Source organism: Chelonoidis abingdonii, chromosome 2, assembly GCF_003597395.2.
Source record: "Chelonoidis abingdonii isolate Lonesome George chromosome 2, CheloAbing_2.0, whole genome shotgun sequence".
Taxonomy (NCBI): domain Eukaryota; kingdom Metazoa; phylum Chordata; order Testudines; family Testudinidae; genus Chelonoidis; species Chelonoidis abingdonii.
Genome location: NC_133770.1, coordinates 10,153,048 through 10,177,433, shown reverse-complemented (window position 1 = coordinate 10,177,433; position 24,386 = coordinate 10,153,048). Strand labels below are relative to the sequence as shown.

Sequence of the window (24,386 nt, the reverse complement as noted above, 5' to 3'; positions counted from 1 at the left end):
TTAGTGGTTTCTAAAATAGAGTCAGTCCTGCCTAGAATATGGGGCAAGTGTACTAGAGAAATAGTGTATCTAGAAGGCACAGGGTCTGTGTCAGATTCCTGCAAGAAATAATGATCTAACATGCCATTCACGGGGGTGCCCTGCAACACCCCACCATTTCTCCCTCCATCCCCCAACCTTCCTGGGCTACCGTGGCATGTGTCCCCCCCCCCCTTTGTGTCATGAAGTTATAAAGAATGCAGGAATATAGAAACAGTGACTTGTTAGTGGAGATAAAATGAGGGGATGCAGTCTCCAGGGCTATGACAGTCCAGGCAGAACATTAAGCAATGTAGGGGAGAGAGCCCAGGCATGCCGCTGCTGTTTTCAGGCAGGACACAATCTTTTCTTTACACAGGAAAGGGAGGGGGCTTGATGGAGCTCAGCCCCCAGTTACTATGATGAGATGGTTACCAGCCTTCTGTACCATCTACTGGAATGACCAGGAGTCATTCCTATTTTTACCCAGGCCCCCCGGCCAGCCTCACCTGAGCCAGCAGGAGCACTCACGGGCTGATGTTGAGATAGATATCGTCATATTGCACTGTCTGCACCAGGGAGGGGGAGGAGGCGGATACTGCTCTTCACTGTTGAGCATCGCGTCTACTAGCAGCACTTCAGGACATAGGGTGATGATTGAAAGAAGTCAAGAAAACTATTTCTTTCCCTTTTCTTTACGTGAGGGGGGGAGTAAATTGACGAGCTATTCCCTGAACACGCCGGACAATGTGTTTGACCTACAAGCATTGGGAGCTCAGCCAGAATGCAAATACTTTTTGGAGACTGCTGTGGACTGTGGGATGCTGGAGTCCTCAGTACCCGCTCCCTCCTGTGAGCGTCCATTTTAGTCTCTGCTTCCGTTATGCTTGTCACGACAGCACTGTTACCTGGAGTGTTTTTTCAAACACTTTGGCATTTCGTCTTCTGTATGGAGCTTTGATAGAACAGATTTGTCTCCCATACAGCATCAGATCCAGTATCCGTACAGTCCATGCTGGAGCTCTTTTTGGATTTGGGACTGCATTGCCACCCGTGCTGATCAGAGCTCCACACTGGGCAAACAGGGAATGAAAATCAAATTTCACGGGGCTTTTGCTGTTTACCTGGCCACTGCATCTGAGTTCAGATTGCTGTCCAGAGCAGTCACAGTGGTGCACTGTGGGATTGCCGCCGGAGGCAATACTGTCGATTTGCGGCGGCACACTACCCTAATCCGATATGGTAATACCGATTTTGCGCTATCGCTCGTGAGGAGTACAGAAACCAATTTAAAGAGCCCTTTATATCGATATAAAGGGCCTCGTTGTGTGGACGGGTACAGTGTTAAATCGGTTTAATGCTGCTAAAATCGGTTTAAATGCGTAGTGTAGACCAGGCCCCAGTCTCAGAACCTGGGTCAGCTGACTGAAGGGCTTGGGCTGCGGGGCTAAAAATTGCAGTGTCAGCATTCCCTCTCGAGCTAGAGCCTGGGCTCTGAGACTCTCCTCCTCACAGGGTTTCAGAGACCAGGCTTCAGCCCAAGCCTGAAGTTTTTAGCTCCTGAGCCCCAAAAGCCCAAGTCAGCAGACCTGGTCCAGCCGTGGCTCTGCTGTGGGTATTTTATTGCAGTGTAGACATACCCAGGGACCCCTGGAGCAGATATCGTTGCATCACAATTGCCCATCCTTGCTGTTTCAAGCTGACTACACCCTGTTACTATTCCCAGCTATTTTCACTAGATTGGGGGATGGAGAGGGCGGGTTACAGGGAAAATTGTGTTTATGGGGAAAGTGGGCTGTCTTTGTTTGCCATAGTTTTGGTTGGTCCAGTGGTGTGGATGGAGATCAGACTATTTGTTTTAAGAAATGAATTTTTAATTTGTTGCAGGGCACTTAAACCAGATGATAGGTGTTTTTTAAAGTTCTGTTCAAATAAATACAAGGCTTTGTTATACTATGTCCAGAATCATGACTTTTTAGCTCCTAGAACAGGGCTCATCTAAGGAGACTTATTTATGTCCCAGTTCTTTCCTCATGTGTCTTTTTAATTATTTCCATGTCATACACCCTTTTAAAAAAACAATTATTGGGACAGAGTTACTTCAACATTTAAGAGCATCTTAACATTTTATCTGGTAGTGGAAATGTGCAATATTTGTTTTTGCCTTTGTGTTTGAAAGGCTGCTTAAATGAAACTGTTTCCTTGCTGGGTACCATTTACATCCATGTTGCTACAAACCAAGCAGTTTTTTCTATCTTTAGTTATTTAAGTACTTTTTAATATCTGTCTACAACTATGAAGAGCCACAGGTCTGACTGTAGGTGTTCTAAACTAAGTAAAATCATGGAAGCTGACGAAGAAAAATGTTCAAAATTTGGCATATACAATAGTTGAGTTAGATTCATTAACACGCATTCCAGTGGTACTGTGAGGATGAGTAGTCTCTTCTGTTGTAAATTCTCAGTTTTGAGTTCTAATATTCATAGAATTCCCACACCACATCAGACCAATGGTCCATCTAGTCCAGTATCTTGTTTCTAACAGTGGTCAATACCAGATAATTCAAGATGGAAAAAATGCTGTTGTGGACAATTATGGAATAATTTACCTCCATAGGCAGTATTTTTCTTAACATTTATCTCTTCTATAAATATTTCATTTATACTATCAAATGTAACAATTGGACGTTGATTTTTTTTTTCAAATCCATTTAAACTCTTTACCTCAGTGGTGTCCTGTGATAATGAGTTCCACAGTTTAATGTGTTAAATAAATTTTTACATATCTCCTTAGTCCCTGTCATGATGGGGAAAGGGAGACAGTTCTCACGAAGGACATGGAATTAAAATAAGAACTGCATAATGAGGGTTAAGATTAAACTAAACAGTAAATGTTACATACAAGACTTTTACAGTGTTCTTAACTAAGCAAAATGGTTTATTAACTAATGTTAATAAAAATCCCTAGATACATTCTAGCTAGCGTTAATACTAAAAAGGCGCTTAAGGAGGTCCAGGAGCTGCTTCTGGTCCTGTGGAGGGAACTTCAAGCAAATGGGGGGAAAATTCTGCTGAAGTGTGAGCTCATCCTTTTCTCCCCCTTCTCCCCCCCACCTTCTTGACTGCTGGTGGGAGAAGGGAGGGGAGTTAGGCCTTCCAATCTGTCCTGGATGAACCTTTGTGCCCACACTAAGGTAGAGAATCTCCTGATTTTCCAAACCAGTAAATTATTGGGAAGCCATTCTGACAATTACATATATTTTTAGAGAATCAGAATTAAAACTTACTGAATTTCTTAGAACAGAAGTTATCTGAAAATATTCCTAGATGCCACAATATAGAATAATTTCAGTCTCAATTGCAAGAGACTTTTTTCATGGCAGGACAGAAGAACTAATACCATTGTAGCTTTTCAGCAACCTTGGAACAATACAATCTTTTGCTGCTTTTATAGTCAATGTTGAAGTGTTAATGTTTTATACCACTAGAGGGTACTCTTTAATAGGTTATCACTAAGCTCTGTATAATATTTGACAATTATTTAGTTTTTGTGGTGTTTATTTCACAAGCTATAATAAGTCTATCAAGCAAATTTTGTTTTGCAAATTGTGCATTTTACTATATTGTTCTACAAACGTTATTTATGATCTTTGGTTTACAGAATGCAGTTTCAGGTAGCTTGGAATATACAAAACGAAATATGAAAACTTCTTTTAAAAAACTTTTTGTGCCTTTGAACATATTAATATGTGCCTTGCTAAACTAATGTTATAAGGCACCATAAGTTACCACTTCTTCTGAGCCCTAATTCTAAGAATGCGTGTGACTGGCCTTTGCCTGAACAAGGGGTGGACTAGATCGGTGTTTCTCAACCTTTTTGATACCAGAAACCAGCTTGCTGCCTTCCTAAACTGTGTCAGAGCAATCTCAGGGTCTGGCAAGGAGGTTTCCACCGACCAGTGCTGCCCCACAGACCGGTTGTTGAGAAACACTGGTCTAGATGACCTCTTGGGGTCTCTTCCAGCCCTACTTTTTCCATGATTCTTCCATTATTGTTAATGGAAGTTGTGCAGCTCTCTTTGCATAAAGAGAAAAGCTGTCTCAAAACAGCTAGGCAGGTGTTGCACTCAGTTTTTTGGGCCAGAGATTGTGATTTACTTCTGTACAACAGTTCATGCAGTGGGGCCCTGATCTAGTTGAGGCCTCTAGGTGATAATGAAATATATATAACTTTTACAGCTTCAAATGTATCTATCCTTGTACAAAGTGTGCTACCTTAAAAAAAAATTCCCATTGCTCCTGTGATACTCAAAATATTTATCTAAGGCATAAAGCAATTTAGGACACTTGTTTCAAAACAGTTGTTATAGACAAGATAAAATATTTATTGTAGATATAATTTGACTTTTATTTCTTAATTTCAAGCCACTATTAAGTGATTAGGATTTTTCATAAATTAGATATGGGGAAGTTATTTAATTTTAATTCCGGTAAATTGTTATTGTCACTGTTCTCTTTCCGACCACTTATTTTAATACTACATTTTCAGAACTTGCTCAGTTCTCAGTATACTTCTTAAAATACATTTTCAATGAACTGATAAATAAAAATCGTGCTTTCTTGTTTATTATGACAAAAAATTGGCAAACTGAACACCATATACTTTGTAACACCATATATTTATATTTTCTTCCAGTTGGTCGAATTATGTTTCAGCTGTTCTCAGATGTATGTCCAAAGACTTGCAAAAACTTTCTTTGCTTATGTTCAGGTAAGTAATTTTTTCCCATTATCATCAATCATTTATTGTTAATTATCATTACAGTTGTTTCTTAGTATTTGCTACAGCACCACAATTGGTTTGGTAGTTTGTAATGTGCTGAATACCATGGACAAAGAGCACAATTCCAGCCCCCAAAATTTAAGAATCTAAATGCATAAATGCATACCATACAGAGAACAGACAGGGGTGAGTGGATATTATAGCTGATAGGTTTTGTGGAACAAGTGTATTTTTAGAAGTTTCAAGGACATTCGGAATACTAGGTTGGTAAGGGGGGATTGCAGGTGGGTTATTGCCTGGTGCTCATTAGGGGAATAAAAGATTGTGAGGGTTTAATACCAGAGAATGAATTGGGCACTATAGGAAGTTATGCATGTGTTTGACAGCTGAAATGGAGATCAGAGCACTGGCAATGTAGCAATTATCCACATTTATGTTATGGTAGGAGTGGCAGCGTAGTTGAATTACTCATTTTCAGCAAATCATTGCTGTTTAGTTGAGACTGCATATACTCCTGCTCCAACTTTTAAGGGTTTAAAAGCTAACTTGAGTGGAGCAATTGACAAAAGGCGTATTCTAAAATCTCATCCCACTGTGTGAACTACATAGATATTTTTCACATATTTAAATACATAAACCTACTAAGAAGATTTTAAGACAGTGTTTTATCATAAACTATCGGTTTTTTTTCTCACTAACAGTATGCTTATCTACGTGGCCTATTGGCTAAGTAAAATGAGACCCTGGACTCAGCTCAGGGGCATGTCCTTCTGTGTATATAATGTGATGACTATTGAACACCACATCCAATCGATTCTAAAATTTCAGTGAATGTTGTAGGCATCAATGGACATCAATCTGAGTTTGATGAAAATTGGAAAAGCCTGATTTCCACTAGTCAGGCCCACAGAATGCCCATATGGTGCTGCAGACAGGTATCTCTGTCACTCCCTGCATCTTTTGTACACACATCACTGGCAGAAGCTTAATAGGCTGCTCTTTCTTGTTGGGTATACAGCTTGGCCTACATAAGCAGAACTGTCAGGATTTGTTGGGATTGTGTTTGTGATGGAGAACAAAGATTATTCAGTGGCAGCAAGGATGTTTGGGGTGGGAATGTGTGTGAGAGTAAAAGGCAATGGGGAGGTTACAAGTCTGGGTAGTGGGAACATGGGGGAGCATGAGGGGGTGAAAGTGTCAGAAACTGACTGTAATGGCACTTAATTTCCTTTCTCTCCTCTTGGCCCAAGGGCGCAGGAAGGTGAATTTCCTCAGCCCTATAAAGTGCTTTGAGGTTCTCATGTGGGTGGAGATCTACAAGGTTAAGGGTAGGGCATTTGGGTTCAGGGATAGAGACTGTTTGCCCCTCCCACCACCTGCCTGTTGCATACAGTTCTGCTGACTTCTTAGCAGAGACAAGGCCTAAAGGGTTATGGTGCTGCACATCAGATCAATTTTGAAATACTAGGCAATGTTCTAGGCATCAGTGGGCATAACCCTGTTGATTTTGACCAAAGTCAATGAGAGCCCAGTTTCCACTGTTGTGAAAAGAAAGTCAGGCCCAGTGTATCCATTTGGTGCTGCAGACAGAGGAATCTCTCTGGTGCCCCCTCCCGATGTATATACATATCACAGAAAGCAGTGTCATGTGCTGCTGTCTCATTGGGTGTGCAGCTTGTCCTACGTAAGCAGTAAAGTGTGCAATCCTCTAGCATTTTATCATCTCTTCTTCTGCTTTTCTGATTACTGTGCACTTAACTGATTTATTTTTTTTTAATCAAGAAAAGTATTCATTTGGCCAGCAGTGTAGAACTTTCCATTAACACAATTGGATTCAGTTGCCTTTCTTTTTTGTTTTGGATTTAAATAGACAGCTGATTAGTTAACCAGAGACATAGTGTCTTTCTGAAGACTTACTTGCTTCCATTAGGTAAATTCATTTCAGAGCATGGAGTTGACCCCTAACCATGCACACCTACTCTGTTGACCAGGTTTTTTTCCCTCAGTGGGACATCTTTGCACACTGTCTCAATAGGGAAACTCCAGCATTGTTGTTAATATTAGAGGTTAGCACTTCCTCCAGAAATGCCAGTTGTTATCTAGAAGTGTTAAATGCTTTGGGGGGGGCCAAAATTACCTATCCAAAGGTGGTGGGGAAATTGGAACATGGCCTTTAATTTTAATATTTGTCCATTACTTTTCACACTTTTTTTTTGCCTTTGGTAGGGCATGATTATACTCTATTCTTTTACAATAAACCATGGATTAGAATAGTTTTCCTCTGAGAAAATAGTTTTCTTCAAAAATACCCATCTCTGTTCCTGTTGGGTTCATTCTTCCAGCCTGTAGGCTGGTGGGGAACTGATAATAGTTTTAAAACTTAAATTTTTTGAGCCATCCATAGTGATGCCCCAAATATTTCTCCCTCCAATTCCTGTTGTTGTTGTTGTTTGTTGTTTAAATCATCATCATCATGTTTACTATAGTAGTACATTGGGGCTAACTGAGAATAGGGATCCATTATGCCAGACACTGTACAAACAGAGTAAGGGGCAGTCCCTGCCTGGAATATCTTATAGTGAGACCAAACAAGACAGACAAAGAGTAAGTGAAAACAGATAAAATATACAAGGAGAGTGAGCAATACAATGGCTTCTACCATCATATATGTCTGCAATTTTTTTTGTTTTGTGTTTGGGATTATGTTAGGAGGAGATTAGGGGGTTGGAGACCATGAAGAAGCAGTTGGGAGGGAACTGGAGCAAACAGGGAATCTGCACATGAAGAGAATGTTCAGAAAGAACTGCAGAAAGCAGTTTGACATCAGTGTCCATGGGTCCCTGCTTTCTGAAGCTGCTGTGCAGGCTTCAGACTCTAGCTGGATTCATCGTACAATTATTTCCCATGGGTCCTTGAGCCCTAAGAGGAGAGTTTCCCCTGCCCTGTTGTGGTTTTTCAGGGTGCTGGGAGGAGGCTCCATTTTACAGCAGGGGCCCAATGCATCAGTGCTTGCTTGAACTGCCTTCAGTAGCTGCTTTGCCTATCCTGCCTTTCTTTGTTACAAAGGCAGGTCTGACCTCTCTGGAGATAGTTCCTGTCTGCAGCAGTGCTCAGTGCTGCTGTCCTCCTGGGCCAGCCTCCTTAAAATACTCTTTTTGTGCACTGTCTTTGCTGTGAGCAAATGTTGTCTGCATTGTCATAGTATCTGGGGCTTCATCCCTTTTTCCTTATCTGTATGAGGCTGTCTTACATTTCCTGTTTTGATGGCTTCTCTTAAGCTCTGAGTTTCCCAGAAAAAATATATCCCTGCTTAGGGATTTGGGCAATAATTTGACTTTTTTAGCAAATAAATTGATGGTAGTTATTTTTTACATTTCCCTTTACCAGGTGAGAAAGGAATTGGAAAAACAACTAGAAAAAAGCTTTGTTACAAAGGCTCTACTTTCCATCGTGTGGTTAAAAACTTCATGATTCAGGGTGGAGACTTCAGTGAAGGTAAAACAGAATTTTTTTTCTTCTATGTTAAGAGATTTAATTGCAGTTCTAATTTATAAAGTTAAAATTACTGCCAGAAAATTCCTTAAATGTGTTTATACTTTGTAGATATTAAAGCCAAATATTACATTATTTGTCATTCTTGTATATTATAATTAAGATTGCATTTAGAATTGCAAATATTGTGGAGTCTTTGGAATACCATAAGAATCCCCTTAGGTATTTTTTGATATTGAGGTTCTAAAATGTTCTTGTTAGATGTTAAAAATATATAGCTTTAAAACACAGAGATTTCCTTACCTGAGTTGCTAACACTACCTTTTGTTGTTTTAAGTCTAGTTTAAGTCTAATTTACTTCAAATCTTTTCCTGGTTGCATTTTACACAGTGTGGGCAATGCTAGTAATGTTAACTCATATTCTTTTGTGCTGGTACAATACTGCATTAGAGGGATGTAACTATGTGAATAAGTACAATGGTGATGGGTGCATTGAAAATACTTATTGGATGAGCCTCCAAATGCAAATTCAAAGCATCAAGGACTTGTTCTGCTTCTTTTCCCCCAATATACACACAACTTAGTGTCCCTCCCTCAGTACCTTCCCTAAAATGTTTGCCCTCCCCAAAGTGGATATTTCTTTACCGCTGCACTCTTTACTGGCCTTGCAGATTGAACTCTCTCAACTGGTAAAAGGCTGCCTCTGCAGGTACGTTGTACCAACAAAGAAGCTAGGGGGCAGATATAGAGTGGGGTTGCTTTGAAAGAACTGGTAGCAACTTTTTCACTTCTGTGGCATCTGAGCCACAGCTGGATTTCTGTGGGCATGGAAAGCTGTCAACCTTGTTTGTTAGCTCTCTTCTCTGATACCTGCTGCTACTTTTTCCTATTTCCTCCTGTTTGCAGATCAATAAGCTCTAAAGGAGAGGAGTACTCTTTGGAGCCATTGTGTGCAACCTGCAGCCCCTGGGCCGCGCACAGCCCATGAGGGTAATCCGCTTGCGGACTGCGAGACAGTTTTACATTGACCCGCAGGCATGGCCCCCAACTCCCAGTGGCCACAGTTCACTGTTCCTGGTCAGTGGGAGCTGCGGGAAGCAGCGGCTAGCACGTCCCTGCAGCCTGCATCACTTTCCGCAGCTCCCATTGACCAGGAATGCCGAACCATGGCCACTGGGAGCTGCAGGCGGCTGTGTCCGTGGTGGTCAATGTAAGCAAACTGTCTCGCGGCCCGCCAGCGGTTAACCCTGACAGGCTGCAGGTTGCTCACCACTGCTTTGGAGCCTCACTTGAGTTTTTCCAGTCCCCTCTTTCCCCAGGTCAAGCTTTACTGGGCTGTGAGCTACATCACTGCTGCAAAGATCTGAGTTGCAGACTCCATAGGGGCATATTTAAAGCCAAACAAAAATATTTCATGAAATTTAAAAGAAACTTTTCATGTTAAACTTTAGAAAACTTTTGTACAAAATCTGAATGTTGGATATTTGATACTTGAGTGTATCCCTTTAGTTCATATTATTTACGAATAGTACCTTTTGAAAATAATTTGTCACTTACTATTCTAAAATTGTTTGTTGATAAAGCAAACTTAAAATCTTCTGATAATGCATGCTTTTACTACATAGGTAATGGAAAAGGAGGTGAATCTATTTATGGTGGATATTTTAAAGGTAAGGGCTAATATGTCTTTATGGTCTGTTGCTTTATTTCTGAGAAAAAAAGTTTTGATTCCCAAGATATTTAATGTGGAAAGGTCTACTTATAGGTCACCTTTTGCATGAAACTAATGTTGCATGACAGTTATTTTTATATGCATGGATTTCAGATACATTTATTGAGATATTTAATGTTAACTGACAAAATTAATTAAGGCTAACTTTACTGGTTAAACATGACTTTCAGCATGGAGGTTAGGCAACTTGATTCATGAAAACTCCTATCTTCCTGCCTAAAACTGTCAACATATTCTTTTGTTTATAGAGAATGTGGTCTTTTGCAAAATGAAAAGGTAAGAGACACAAGCTCAGTAACACAAATTCAAACTCTGTTCCCTTGCACCCTCCCTAGTAAATATGTGGACAACTGATAATGTATCAGTTTGTGGATGGATATCTGTATTGCTTGGAGACATGGAGAAGTCTGTATCTAACTTTTTTCAGGGAAAATTAATTATTTGGAGAATAAATACTTGGAATTATTCCCAGTTCAAAACAGTTCTTGTTTCTTTAAAAACACTGTCCATTTTTTCCCTCTGAGGTTTGTATATTTAGTGTTGGTTTCTAAAAATATGTGGCTGTATTTATACTCCGTGCAAGTTATTTATTTGCATAGAGTAGATAAATGTACACCATTCACCCTCTTTCTAAAGCTTTTTTGGAAAGAGAGAGGTGTGAGAGTTTGTAATGGTAATCAGTGCTTTAGGAGGCAAGGTACAGTATAATTTTTAAATGTAAGAAATGGGAAGTTATTGTGCTATTCCAGTCTTGACACAAGCCTGTACATAAGCTGTTAGGTGTTTCATGTATTGTGTGCTGTGAGCAATTCTTTGTAGCTAGGTGCATGCTGTGAAGTTTCTTTAATATGTGATAAGGAAGCATAGTTAGATGTCAGAATATTACAGCTGTTAATCAGAAGCAGCTATATGAACAGATCCCTACTCTAAAAAGTTCAGCTCTTGTTTCTAAAGAATACACTTGGATTGGTAAGTGCTAAAAATCTGGTACTGTATATTTGTCTGCACTTCTAAACGTTAATGGTACAACCTTAAGTCTAATATGATTTTGTCTGTGGGAAATTAGTTGTGAAGTTATTTCATTTTGCTGATTGAAAATATTTTAACTGCACAACTCTGGGTCCTCTTTACTTAGTTCATAGGATTAAATAATACTTTCTTATTTTTCAACCTCTAATCTGTCTTTTACAGTGGGGTTGAAGAGGAGGACGTGTTTTACTCCTCTCATGCAAGTGTCACTATTAAATTAATTTCCTTTTGGATTTTGAAACTTCAAGTTTGGGTTCTGTAGATTGATGTAGTGCACTGGTTAACACCTTGACAGGGAAAAAGTTATTTAACTGTGTCTTCCTACCTAAGTTATATTCAACATTATGTGTAAATGATAGCACTGAATATGTTCAGCCATGTTTTAGGATGGGAGAGGGAGAGTCTGTTATTGAAGTGGCTTTCTTTCAGGAGACATTGCTGGGTTTAAGTTGTTGGAAGCGTATGATGAGTTCAAGTTGTTTTGAAGACAATAACAAAACATTTTTAAATACATGTATTCTTAACAATATGTTTCAGATTGTTTCTAAAGCAGTTGTGACTTTATTTAAAAAAAAAGAAAAGAAAAAAGAAAACTCCTGTGTTCTTTACTTGGTATTTCTGACTTAACAAATATAAATCTGTCTCCGCCCTTAATTTTTGAGATATTTTTGCATAGATTTCTTTTTTTTTTTTTTAAGTATTCAAGTTTCCTTAGTGAGCAGAAGAAGAATTTCTCGTTGTACTGTCCATGTGCTGCTAAGAAAATTATACTTGTATTCATTTATGGGGGAAACTAACATGTTGGTTTTTTTCTTCAAACAGATGAAAACTTTGTTCTCAAACATGACAGAGCGTTCCTTTTGTCAATGGCAAACCGAGGCAAACATACCAATGGTTCCCAATTTTTCATGTGAGTAGATGTAATTTGAGAGCTGAGCTTTTCTTAAACAGAGAAGCGCTGTTCATGAGAAAGATGGTATTGCTAAATTAAATATATATGGATGTTTGACTAGAATCCAATGGGTACCTGCTGTCTCTGAGCTATTGTAATTAGGAAACATTAAATACGATAGTCTCAATTTATTTGTGTTTTCCTGGAGCACGAGAATTGATCATATATGAATGTTACTTGCTTATCGCTTCTTGTTTATTGCTTCTTTTTCTAAAATAACATTGGCCTAGGCTTTTGTGTTCATTGGTGTCCCTGGGGTAGATTGTTTTTTGCTTTGTGTTCTTCAGTATCAGGCACATGAAATAAATTATAATTGAGCATCTGTAGACTCCAAACTTCAAAATTTTATATAGAAAAGGACAAGATGTCTAATATATAGACAGTTTAAGTGTCAACAGTTGCACGTGTTTTCAAAATGTGGTCTGTTTTTGTGGGGTATTCTTACTTACTATTCAAGTCTATCCCTGAAGTGCCTTCCTTCTCTGTTGCTGCATAGTACTGTACATATCTGTGTACAAATGGCTTTTCTGCCAACACTGGTTAAACTGGATTGAAATTCAGGGTATTTGTTGAAGCAACTGTAGAAGAGCCCTTCTCATACAGTTCTTATTTCTATTATAAAACACTCCAGTTTATAAGCATATTTCTGTTACAATATGCAAGTTACTTGACTAAAGTACAGTTCTAACAGGAATAACTGTTCTGTACTGAAAGAAATAGCTCATGTTTTGGCTGACATCAAATTTTAGGCTCACTAATATCTGTCTTTAAAATTTGCCAATGTTTGACTGTGCATCTACTTCACTATCTTTTAAAAATTATCCTCTGTTCTAACATTTCACAGTGCGTATTTGGAAAAGATCTGGTTTCTAACTTTTGGGTTTATGTTGAGGAGGAGGCTTTCATTGTGAAATATCTTTCCATTGTTATTCTTCAGAAATTAAACAATAATATAGTTTATTACATTAAAACTTTGCCATCTTTCTTGATGGATAAGAATGAATGGCGCTTCGCTGTCTGCAATAAAGGGAGTAAATTGTCCAAAAGGATGCTCATTTTCTTTGCCTGAAAAGAGGTCTTCAGCGTAATGCAATAAAGTTCAGATAAGAGACATTTTTAGGTCACTTCCTAAAGAATGTCCTAAAAATGGAAAACAAATAGAAGCACAAGGGGCAATCTTTGGAAATTGATTTACTTCTGATTTGACACTCAGAAACCCTCTGCTCCCCAAAAAGCTGGAGGTTTGTGGTGCCACCTGCTGTTATCTCTGTCAGTTTGGCTGGAAGATGGCTGTGTATTACTGAGTACAGCATACATTATACATTAAGCTGTGTATATATAACATGTTACATATATATAAAATTACATAACTTATAAATAAGTATTTAAAACAGATTAGTTCACTATTATCTTAAGTATACTATGTAGTGACTTGCTTTTTGATTCTCAAGTCATAATTTTCCATTTTTGAGTTTATCTGAACTGTAAACTTGAAAGTTTAATGAGCTACATCAATCAAGAAGCTACCATCTGAGGGCTCTAAAGTTTCTTTTATCTTTCCCATATTATACTTAGATATGTATCCAAATTTTTTAAATAGACAAGCTGAGTGCTTGGTGTGTTTAGGTTAACTTTTTTTAAATAAAAAAGAGCATTAAGGTAACATTGAATACAAAATGTAAATTATTAGATTTAATCACGGAAAAATAAATATTGAAAGAAACATTTCTATTATACTTTTCAAACATATGAAATGTGTTTTTAAGAGGACATGTATTTTAAAAACTGCATTAATTCATACCACTTCTGTTTCTCTCTTAAAGAAAAGGTTTTACAGTTAAGCATGAATTCCGCAACTGGTAGCGCACAAGGCGGGACTACTGCAACCATACAAGTTGCATTGAAACGCTGCAGAGGTGCAGCAGTGTGGCTATGCATGATCAGTTGCAGAGGCAGGGTCGTCTTTAGTCATTTGATTTGTGGTTGGGCAAGGATGGATCATGAGAGACCACAAAATACAACCATGGCTTTCTTTTCATGCAGACTGTCCTTTATGGGTATAAACTCATAAATCATAGCAACTACTCAAAAGATAGCTTCTAACATGCACAGTTTCAGGTTTAGATTGCTCTTAAAAATAATTGTTTCCAGATTTCACTCCCAATGATTTTATCGTTTAAAAGTTAAAGATGTAATATATGAAAGTAGTAATTCTTACTCAGCAAAGTTACCTCTACTTACAATATTCCTCCAAGCTGAATGCCATTAAGGTTGTATAACTTGATTTACCCTCATTAAAGTATACAGTTCTTGAAACCCAAAATAGTCCTTTCCTGGCCTCATTCTTTAAGCTGTTTGAGAGGCAAAATTAATATAATCTAATATTTCATATTAAATAGAATGTTCATTTTAAAATATGTAATTCTCTTTATATAGCTAAAAAAGTTATTGGGTAGGTTTTAAAGGACATTTTCAGATTTTAAATAAAACACAGTCATAGCTTTTTGAAATGGTACATCCAACTTTTTGGATTTATAGAAGGAGATATATGTTAACTCTTCCTTAATTTTGTTTTCAGTCCTGCACATACAGGGTTTGGTGCATGATTGGATAGCATATTCTGGTATTGCGCAGCTTTATATTTCTCCACAGGATGGATTTGATTTATTTAAATCATGATTTAAATCACTAGTCAGGAAGACTCAATTTAATCATGGATTTCTACATAAAAGTGCACTCTTGTTGGTTGTTATAACCTTAATACATATTCTTCACAACTCAGAGATAGAAGCAGGTTTCATTTTTAGAAGGTACACACTATACCAGTGGTTCTCAAACTTTTGTACCGGTGACCCCTTTCACGTAGCAAGCCTCTGAGTGTGGACCTCTCCTCCCCCCTATATAAAAACATGTTTTTAATTTATATTTAATACCATTATAAATGCTGGAGGCAAAGCAGGGCTTGAGGTGGAATCTGACAGATCGTGACACCTCCACCCCCCATGTAATAACCTCGCGACCCCTTGAGGGGTCCCGACCCCCCAGTTTGAGAACCCTTGCACTATAAATTTTTAAACAGTGATTTATTTTGAAAACTTTTCAGTTTAGTTTGACAGCTATATCAGAAAATGAATGATTGTTTGGTTATTTCATTTACCAAGCAGATATTTATGAAGTCATTGGGACGTGAACTATCTCCAATTCAACAGGTTAATCATTAATATTTGGAGGATTTTCTTGTCATGCTGTATTAGGAGGAGAACATCACCAGACAGACATTTAAATTGTTTTATTTAACTTAAAACAACAACGTTAAGTATTTTGGATTTTTTTCTTCAACAGCAAACATATAATATTTTAACAAAACAAGTATATGTCCCTCGCTTCTCACGTTTCTCTCCAGACGTCTTTTCCTTGTACAGATCTATTCTGCTCCCAGCAATCTTCTATTCATTTAACTGTTTGAAACTTTGCACTTTTAGAGAGAGGTAGGGGATTGACTCTGTGTACACAAATTTGCAGAGGGACAATAGAGTTGAGGTCTGTTATTTCTCACCTCATTTATTTATTTATTTATTTATTTTAAAACGTTTTTACTCTTAACAAGCATGTTGCCTCTGGAGACACAAATAGACAGTTTGAGAACTGCAAAACTAAGCATCTCTGATGGTATCTTCTAAACTTGGCACTGAGTCCTATGGGGTAAATAGTAAGATTAACCTAAATAATCTATACAGAAGCTTGTGGGACCACATAGTATTGGGTTCCTAATCCATGAACTGTTGGAGCTCATTTACAAACTTTTCTTAAACTTTACATGAGTATATTGTCTCATACTATAGAATTAGAATTTATAATCCCTATTCCATGAGGACATATCTTTGAGCTATAATGTATCTTAATTAAAACTATCTTTAGATAGGCTTTTTCCTCAAAAAGCATTTTATAAAAAAAATTCCGATTTTAAATTAAAAAAAAAAATCTTTCTATTTTTTTATTTTTATCTACTTTGTTTCTGCTTACAAACTTAGGCCCAGTCTGGCAAGTGTTTATGCATGTGCTGAACTCTAAAACCATGGATTAGTTCTTGGAATTAAGCATAAGTGTTTGCAGGACTGAAGCCTAAGTAGAAATAAAGGATTGCACAACTTTAAAGACATGGTTGTTCAAAATGACTTATTTGTTGGCCTCATTTTAAGAAGGCCTTTCCTCTTATCAGGCATTAGTGCTGTTTGGTATAACTGTGGACTTTTCAATATCCTATTAGGTTTTGAATATTCTCTTGGCTGGTAGACTGGATTAATGCACAATTGCTGCTGTCTAGCATGATGCTCCATCAAATGCCCAATGAAAAACAAATGTAAACTTAATTATTATATTGTGAGTTACTTGAAATTGATTATATTGGACACCAATGCTCTGATCTTATAAGCAGAGAATTTTACTTATTTCAGACCACTTCAGTTGTAGTTCATTGATAGGAATGTCATGGCTGTGAATGAGTAGGGCAGAGAAACTGGTCTCTTATCAAGCACTGGTAGAGAAGTTTAAATGGAAAAGACTGAAGAAATAGGTTGGAGTGTGTGTGGAAATTAAGGATCAATTTGAGAGAGGAACAAACAAGGCAAAAGAAAACCTTTAGTAGAGAATAAGACATGGTCACAAAAACATAATGAAGTGTGCTCTGTCACAAGTGGTACATAAAAGGTTTTTATTGTTAGACTATTTTCTGCCATTTAACTTTGTGTTATGATTATTAAATGCAGGGAATGATTTGGTATGCATAGAAAATACTTAGCTGAAGACAAGATCACATTTATTGGAATAAACAATCTTTAAATGTACTAATAGGAGTTATTCTGTTTACCAGTGTTATTGAAGCATGTTGTTGCTTAATTAAGTAGATGTTCAAGAAGTCTACTTTCTATACCATTTGATTTTAAATATTCAAGGTTTTACTCCTAATACTTCATGCGAATATGCTGCAGGTTCTTAAATTTGGCTGTTACATGTTGAAAACAAATTATAAAGCAATAGTGTAAAGCTAAAAGTTACCCATTGATAACTTTTCTCATAAAGGACCACTGCCAACTTCGATTTTTTCTTTAACTACTTTCAGATAATTCAGAGTTCTGGGAGAACATCCTTTAAATATAGTACTGTGTATACTCTATTATAAGCCGTTTTGTTTATAAGCCAACCTCCCCAAGATGGATAAGTAAAAATGGAAAATTTTTATAACTCATTCATTAGCTGACCCTATAATTCAGGGGTCATCAAACTTTGACTTCTGGGCCACGAGGATAAGCCGCCGGCTGGCCGAGATAGTTTGTTTACCTCGAGCGTCCACAGGCATGGAGGTAAACCTAAGTGGACTCGATGACCTTTCAGGGTCCCTTCCAGTTCTATGAGATAGGTATCTCCATATATTAAGTGTTCCGGCACGCCAGCTGCTTACCCTGACAGGCCGGGACAGCAATTGGTGGGGAAATTTTTTGGGAGGGGAGAAGCTGGGAGTCAGGGGGGTAACCCCTGTGACCACCCCCCACATGATCCCACCCCTAGCCCGGGACCCCCACACTCTCCCCATCTCATCCCTTCCCACCTTATCTGGGGAGGGCCAGGGGAGGATGTCTCTGGCCTGGCTGGAGCTGCTCCGGCAGGCAGGGCAGCATGGCCACAGCCTGCTCCAGCGGGCCAGACTGGGCAGCGCAGCAACAGCATGTTCCAGTGGGCTGGGCCAGGTGGCACAGCTGCAGCGTGCTTCAGTGTCCGGGTGGTGTGGCCACAGCCTGCTCTGGGGGGCGGGGCCAAGCGGCACAGCTGCAGCCTGCCAGCCCCAGAGATGCAGCTGCTTCTGAGGCTTGAGGGGAGAGCAGCTTGGCCAGAAGCAGAGAGACTCTGGCCCCGCCTCTTCTCTTCTGGCTGTGCTGCCTCTCCTTGCTCCCTCTGTTGGGGGAATGGGGTGTGTCCCACCTCTTCCTCTCTATACCCATTCATAAGCCGACCCCCTTCTCTGGTGCTTCCCTTTTTTACTAAAAAAAAAATTTGGCTTATGAACGAGTATATACAGTATGTCCTGATTTTTTTTTTTTTAAACCTTGAAAAACAAACAAAAACCATTTTCCTGATCCCATGCTAATATTCAGAAGTGTTTTTTGAATGGGACAGAAATCAATACCGGATATACTAGGTTTACCCTTCTTTCTCCTTACTGCCCAGTGCCTGCTCAGTTTTAGCTGTGCTGCTGCTGTTACTGGTAAATATTTCCTTGTAGCATCTGGGGAAGAACATGTGTGAGCCATCCTAGAGTGGTGCATGAGCATAATATGGTAATAATTATACTAGTAATACATAAAACTGCAAGTGTAACTGACCATCAACAAAACAGTGAAACTGAGTACATACAAAATGTTATAACATTCACAAAGGCTCTGCTCCTGCAAACACTTGTTGGCAGCATTACGTTTCACACACACAGTTAGGAGGAGACGGGGGAGTTCAAGAATTCAAAGACAGACCTCAATGATTTCGGTGGGACTACTTGTACTAGTAAGATAAGCACATGTATTTGATTGCAGGATCAGGCCCAAAGTAAAAAAAACAAAAAAGCCCAAAACGGAAAAGCTAGAAAACACATTTTCTCTTCGTTATCGTAGTATAGATCTACTTGTAACAATAATAGGTACACATTTTTCATATTGTGATCTTGTCAGTATTTCTTTAAACTAACCAGTTAGCCTACAGAGAATTCAAATGATTTTTTTCCCCCAAAGTTGCTTGAAGATGTATGAAAAGTCCTAAATATTGTTCCTCATTATTTTGAGTGTTTGGAATTTTTGCATTCATAAACTAGCTCTTAAGGTGTTAAGTTTTGAAGCCGTTCGTTTCTGCACTAAACATCATTTGAGGAAAAAATCTTACTTAGTATCGGTTTAATGCTGTGCTCCACAGGAATTACATGTCTGCTTTTTCATGCTGATGAATTAATTCCTGGTAGAATTTTAACATTTCAGAAAGTAACATTCTGAAGCGCAGTGCCATGTTTTGTGACAAAAATAGAGTAAACATCTTTGAACTTCTGAGTGAAGAAGAAAACTCATTTTGAGGGTTGTGCTGTATGATGACTGTTACAGCCACTTCTGTGTATTACCAGTGACTAATTGGAAAGAATTAATCACTAAGCTTTTCGATTAAGGTCTTAGAACGTGAGTATCCCAAATAACATTCAGAATTTTTCCATTATTAGTACTTCTATTTAATTTTATTTGTACTATTTCACAGTAATATATTAAACTACTAAATAGATCAAAGGGGATTCAGTATTTCAGTGTTTTTCACTGCAGTCCTTCAAAATGCTTATATGTGCTTAATTTTAACACATGAATAATCCCATTAACTTGCATGAGTAAAGTTAAGCACATACTTAAGCACTGCAGGATCATGGCCTATGTGTGTAAAGGCAGAGTTAAAAAAAAAAAAACCCTAATCTTTATTTAGTTGTTAATTTGGAGATTAATTTAACTAAGCAATATTTAGCTGTTCAATATATCTTTATTTCAAATAGGTTAATTGTATTACTGAAATAATGCCGCAGCTTTAGAAGTATGTCAAAACAAAAATGTAAAGTCATATGGTAAAAATACGTCCTCTGTTTGCATCTTCAAGCTTGATCTCCTTGTTAGGTTTCTAGTTACATGATTGCACTCCCTTGCTTTTTAGTGATAGTGTCTGTTTTCCCATTTTAAGGGAAACTTATTAACATGAGAGAAGTCTTAGCTAGTTGCTGGAACTTGTGAAAGTGTGGATTTACAGACTTCTAACATTTTACTGGTAAATCAGTCATTTTCAGTATCTTATTTATATAAGAAATGTAATCGTATGGCATTCTATAAAGTATAGAATTAAGATTTGCTTCAGTAAACCACTTAAACACCTGTGTAACTTTAAGCATCTGAGTAGTCTCATTGAAATCACTTACTCATTTGCTAAATTATGCTTGTTTTCAAGTGCTTTGCTGGATTGAGGATTTAATAAGAGCATGAGTCGATTCCATTTTTACAGCGGTTTGTCTTTGTAATTCAGTGCTCAAGCAGGGCATTTCTTTAGTGTTTAAAAACAAAACTTGTTCTAGCTTTCCAAATACCTGTTTGTTCTATAGAAAATTTAGAGCCCTCTATTTTTAAAGCATCCTTGTTTTGCATACACTCTGAAAATATTAATTTTAAATTTGTATTTTAATAAAACACTCCATTTTGTTTGAAAATATATTACAATTTATTTCTTGCCATTTTTGTGTAAAATTTACAGAAACAGTGTTACATCGTGCGCTCCAAAGGTAATGTCTCATTCCTCTAAGGCTCTGTCCTTTTTTTCTTTTCTTCTCTTCCTGTTTTTCTCGTTCTTTCTTGTCTTTTTCTGATCATGTTGTTATGTGCATTGAATCCTGTGTTAGTGCTGAAGTCTTTTTAAGAATACAAATGAACTTGCTTTATCAGAAGGATTCTCTTCTCTGTGGCAATAATGTTTTTAATCAATTTACTAGTTATCTTCACTGACTATGGTTACTTTTTTCCTGTAAATATTAACTTGGATAATACTGTCTCTTATATCCAGTTTTTGAAGTTTAATTGTTAGTAAAATGAACTTATGTAGAAATACAGTTCTCTATATGAAATTAAATGTTTCTTGGGAGATTAATTCTGTTCACAGCTGTGGATAGACAGAGCCTACTTCCTGTCTTGAAAAGTGATAGTGCAAGAAATGAGGCAGATGAAATTTCAGAGTATTCTTCCTATGGAAATATTAGCTGACCTTAAAAAATTAACTGAAATATAATAAATCTAATTTTTAGTAGTATTATGAGGAGATATTCAACAGCACAATGAACAGTTAGGCACCCAGATTCCATTAAAGGCCTATGTGGTGTTCCACAACTTCCATTTGTGCATTTGAAAATCTCCCCCTTGACTTTTTCTTGTTTTCGTTTCATGAGCAAGCAAATAAAGAAAACCATTTATCCATTTTGGCAGACTCAAACTGCCACTGAAATAAGGGAGGAAAACCTCTAGATGGGTTTTGCCACAGTGGTGCCCCTTTTCTTTATTAATCCAAGCCCCAGTTCAGCAAAGTACCTGAGCCCATTTTAGTGCTTTGCCAAATCGGTATTGAAGTCTTTCTTGTCACTTGCATATTATTTTCTTGATTTCTAAAAATCAAAAGTATACATTTCAGTGCTGGTTTCACTAAAGTAACCACTTGTTTCAATTTCAATCTTTTAGAACAGTTTTATAATTAAACCTGGTTAAAATAAAATATTTACTTGGATGTAGATTGTTAATGAAATTAATTGTTTTTTGTTTATCAAACTACAATGGCCATAAGAAATTGCTTATCCGTAGTAATATATTTCATCGAGAAAGTAAGATAGATTTATTTTATGAACGAACAGAAGGGACATGCAACATGGTAAAAGAAATTAAATGTCTTCCATGTAAGCTGCTCTTATCTTGGAGTTACACTAGAATTGTTTCCTGCACTATGTAATGTGGGGAAGGCGGGGAGTGCTGTTGTTTGGACACGAATAAAGGTGAAGCATGAATGTTTTGTAGTTCTAGCTTTTGGCAGATGTGATCCAGAGCTGCAACACCCCATTGATTTTTATTGGACAGAATCATGGCTGCCAATTTAGTTTTGAATGGTCTGATTAAAAAGTAACTTTTCAATGATAGTTTAAGTACTGAATCCTTGATACCAAGTCTGCTTTAATGAAACCTCAAATAGAACATCTACTCTGGAACCCCCGTGATTTGAAAAGAATTGATGGAAGGGGCATAGAGAAGGAAAATCATGATTTCTGCAGCTTCAGGGAATAATTTGAGAAAAGAAATTCAAGTACAGGTCATGCTGATATTCTGATGAGTAAAATTAATGTGATGGTGGGTTGTTGGTTGGTGGTGTTGTTTTTTGTTTTTTTTTAAATGATGTCCCTTGTTGAATTTCTGTGTCTAAATAGCACGTTTCCGCTTGCATCTTTTAATGCAGCCTGGCTTTGAACAGAGTGAACTTGGATGCAAGTATTATGTCATGATAGTGTTTTTGAACTTAAAAGTAATTTCCTTTCCTCACTGGGAGAGAATTTAAAGAGTGACTCCAATCCTTTATGATAAAATTAAATGTCTTTTACAAAATTGTTTGAGTCACATCTTTTTAAATTCTGATCTTGAAGGGAAATAAGAAATGTGACAGACATAGCTCTGTTGTACTGAATGTAGTGCAGTGACTGTTTCTCTGTTGGCTCCTACACACCTAGATATTTCTAACCTAAATGAACGGAGGTATCTATATGAGGCATTAATCATGGATAATGTCAGCATCTGTAACTATACAGCTGATTCCCTACCCCTCAGAGCAATGTGCTGCTGTAGGGAGGACTGCAAACTTAATATGTAAGAGGCAGTATTGTAGTCTTTATGTTGTATGTAGATGTATTGTTTTGGAAGCTGATTCATGGAGCCAGCAAAATAGAAGGAGAATGAGAAAGTAGGAAAAATGTGCTTTTCTGTATAGTAACTCCTGTTCTGTTCTTTTCTTTTTTTTTGGCGGGGGGGTGGGGGTTGGGGTTTCTGTGTTGCTTAATAGAATTCACTTCAAAATAATAGTTACATTCTTGTACCGTAATAATTTCAGAAGTACTTCACACACTTTTTTTTATTGCCAAATAGTATAGTTTTTATCTTTAAAAATGTTACGGTGAGATGTCTTGGAGTATATATTTATATAGACATTAATACATGGAAAAATTGTTTATTGCATAACTATGAATATTGCATGCATTTAATGAGATTTTTTTAAATAGGACTTGTACTTGTTAACGTAATATTTTTATATTAATGTTCACAATTCCCTGTACTTAGTATGATTTTAATCTTTATTTAGACTTGTATCAAATTTTTAATGGATTTTTTCACGTTTTTGTCTTTTACCTTCACTTTTTTGTTTACTCTGCCATTCTGCTTTTTACCTCTTCATCTGAATCCCTGATTTTTACCATCATATCCATGTTGATGTTTGTCAAATTAGAACAACAAAGCCTGCTCCTCATCTTGATGGGTAAGACTTGGAATTTTATTAACTGTACAAGTTAAAAATATAATATTCAGGAATAAGTACTTCGCATCTCAGTTGAAGTGTGGACAGAACTTAGAAACAAAAAACAATTGGCTGGTAGAAGAATGTGGCAGAGGGTTGCCATTTCAACTTTTTTGACTGTCTTTATACAATAACCTACGTAGTCATGAATGTCTTGTTGTCATGTAGTCATGAATTTTGTTGTTATCAATGCTTGGGCCTCTGGGTTTAAAAATATAAAAATAAAATTATTTTCGGAAGTGTCTTTCATATAGATAGTATCTACAAATACTTTACAGTCACTGCAAATATTAATTATGGGACTAGAAAATGGGAGGAAGAATTTAGAAGTCATTGTGCTCTAATGAATAGAGAGAGTAAAGAATAATCCCAGCTATATTGCTGATTTACCATATGTCTTTGGGCAAGCCCTTTAACTTCTGTTTTAGTTTCCTGTCTAAAAAGTTTGATGATTTCTCACTGCAAATCCGTAAGGTAGGGAATAAGTTTGTCAATGCCTTGAGATATCAAATACCTAAATTGAGTAGTTCTCTCAATAAAGGCAATTTAGAGCCCTATGAACACTCCACATGGTGCCTCCATGATCCCACTCTTCCTTGGCTTGTCGGTGCCAAGGGCAACCCACACAGCTGTCTGCTTGGTTGTCATTGTGCTCCTCTTTCAGTAGGCTGTGCCTTTCCTACCTTCCTGATCCATTATACCAGCGGTTCCCAAACTGGGGTTCGTGAACCCCTGGGGGTTCACTAAATGTTACAGGGGGTTCTCGGGGAAAAAATTCCCTAATGGTGAACAGAGCTGTCTCTAGGGACACTGGGCAACACGGGGCCAGCAGCCTGGAGCCCCTGGACTTCTAAGAGCTAAGCAGATCAAAGCAAGCATATCTATTACACTGAGGAGATATAAACTTCAAGACACCTTATAAGAAATGGAAAGAGAGGTGGATATTTTTTGCTGTTTTTAAAAATTAAATAGGCAGCTAATATTGTTTTTAAAATTATTATGAAGAATAAGCTTAAGCTTTGTTGTAACATGCGTTGTTTGCTTGGACTGCTCAAGACCTAAATGCTTGTGTAGGAGGAACTCTTTGAGTTGGCTTCTTAGGCCTGGTCTACACTACGCGTTTATACCGATTTTAGCAGCGTTAAACCGATTTAACGCTGCACCCGTCCACACAACGAGGCCCTTTATATTGATATAAAGGGCTCTTTAAACCGGTTTCTGTACTCCTCC

At 37.6% G+C, this 24,386-nt stretch overlaps 1 protein-coding gene across 8 annotated transcripts in view; it reads left to right on the top strand.

The window, feature by feature from the left end:
* NKTR (natural killer cell triggering receptor) overlaps window positions 1-24,386 on the top strand; it is a 112,519-nt gene that overhangs the window by 25,263 nt on the left and 62,870 nt on the right. For 6 of the 8 annotated variants that reach the window (XM_032772492.2, XM_032772485.2, XM_032772476.2 and 3 more), the window contains exons 3-7: window positions 4,714-4,788; window positions 8,188-8,295; window positions 9,918-9,962; window positions 11,876-11,963; window positions 23,088-23,117. In XM_032772492.2, the coding sequence (XP_032628383.1) occupies window positions 4,714-4,788; window positions 8,188-8,295; window positions 9,918-9,962; window positions 11,876-11,963; window positions 23,088-23,117 (346 nt within the window). Of the gene's footprint in view, window positions 1-4,713; window positions 4,789-8,187; window positions 8,296-9,917; window positions 9,963-10,272; window positions 10,301-11,875; window positions 11,964-20,325; window positions 20,344-23,087; window positions 23,118-24,386 lie in introns of those variants that run through there. The other 2 variants (XM_032772501.2, XM_032772507.2) reach the window with 2 other exon arrangements.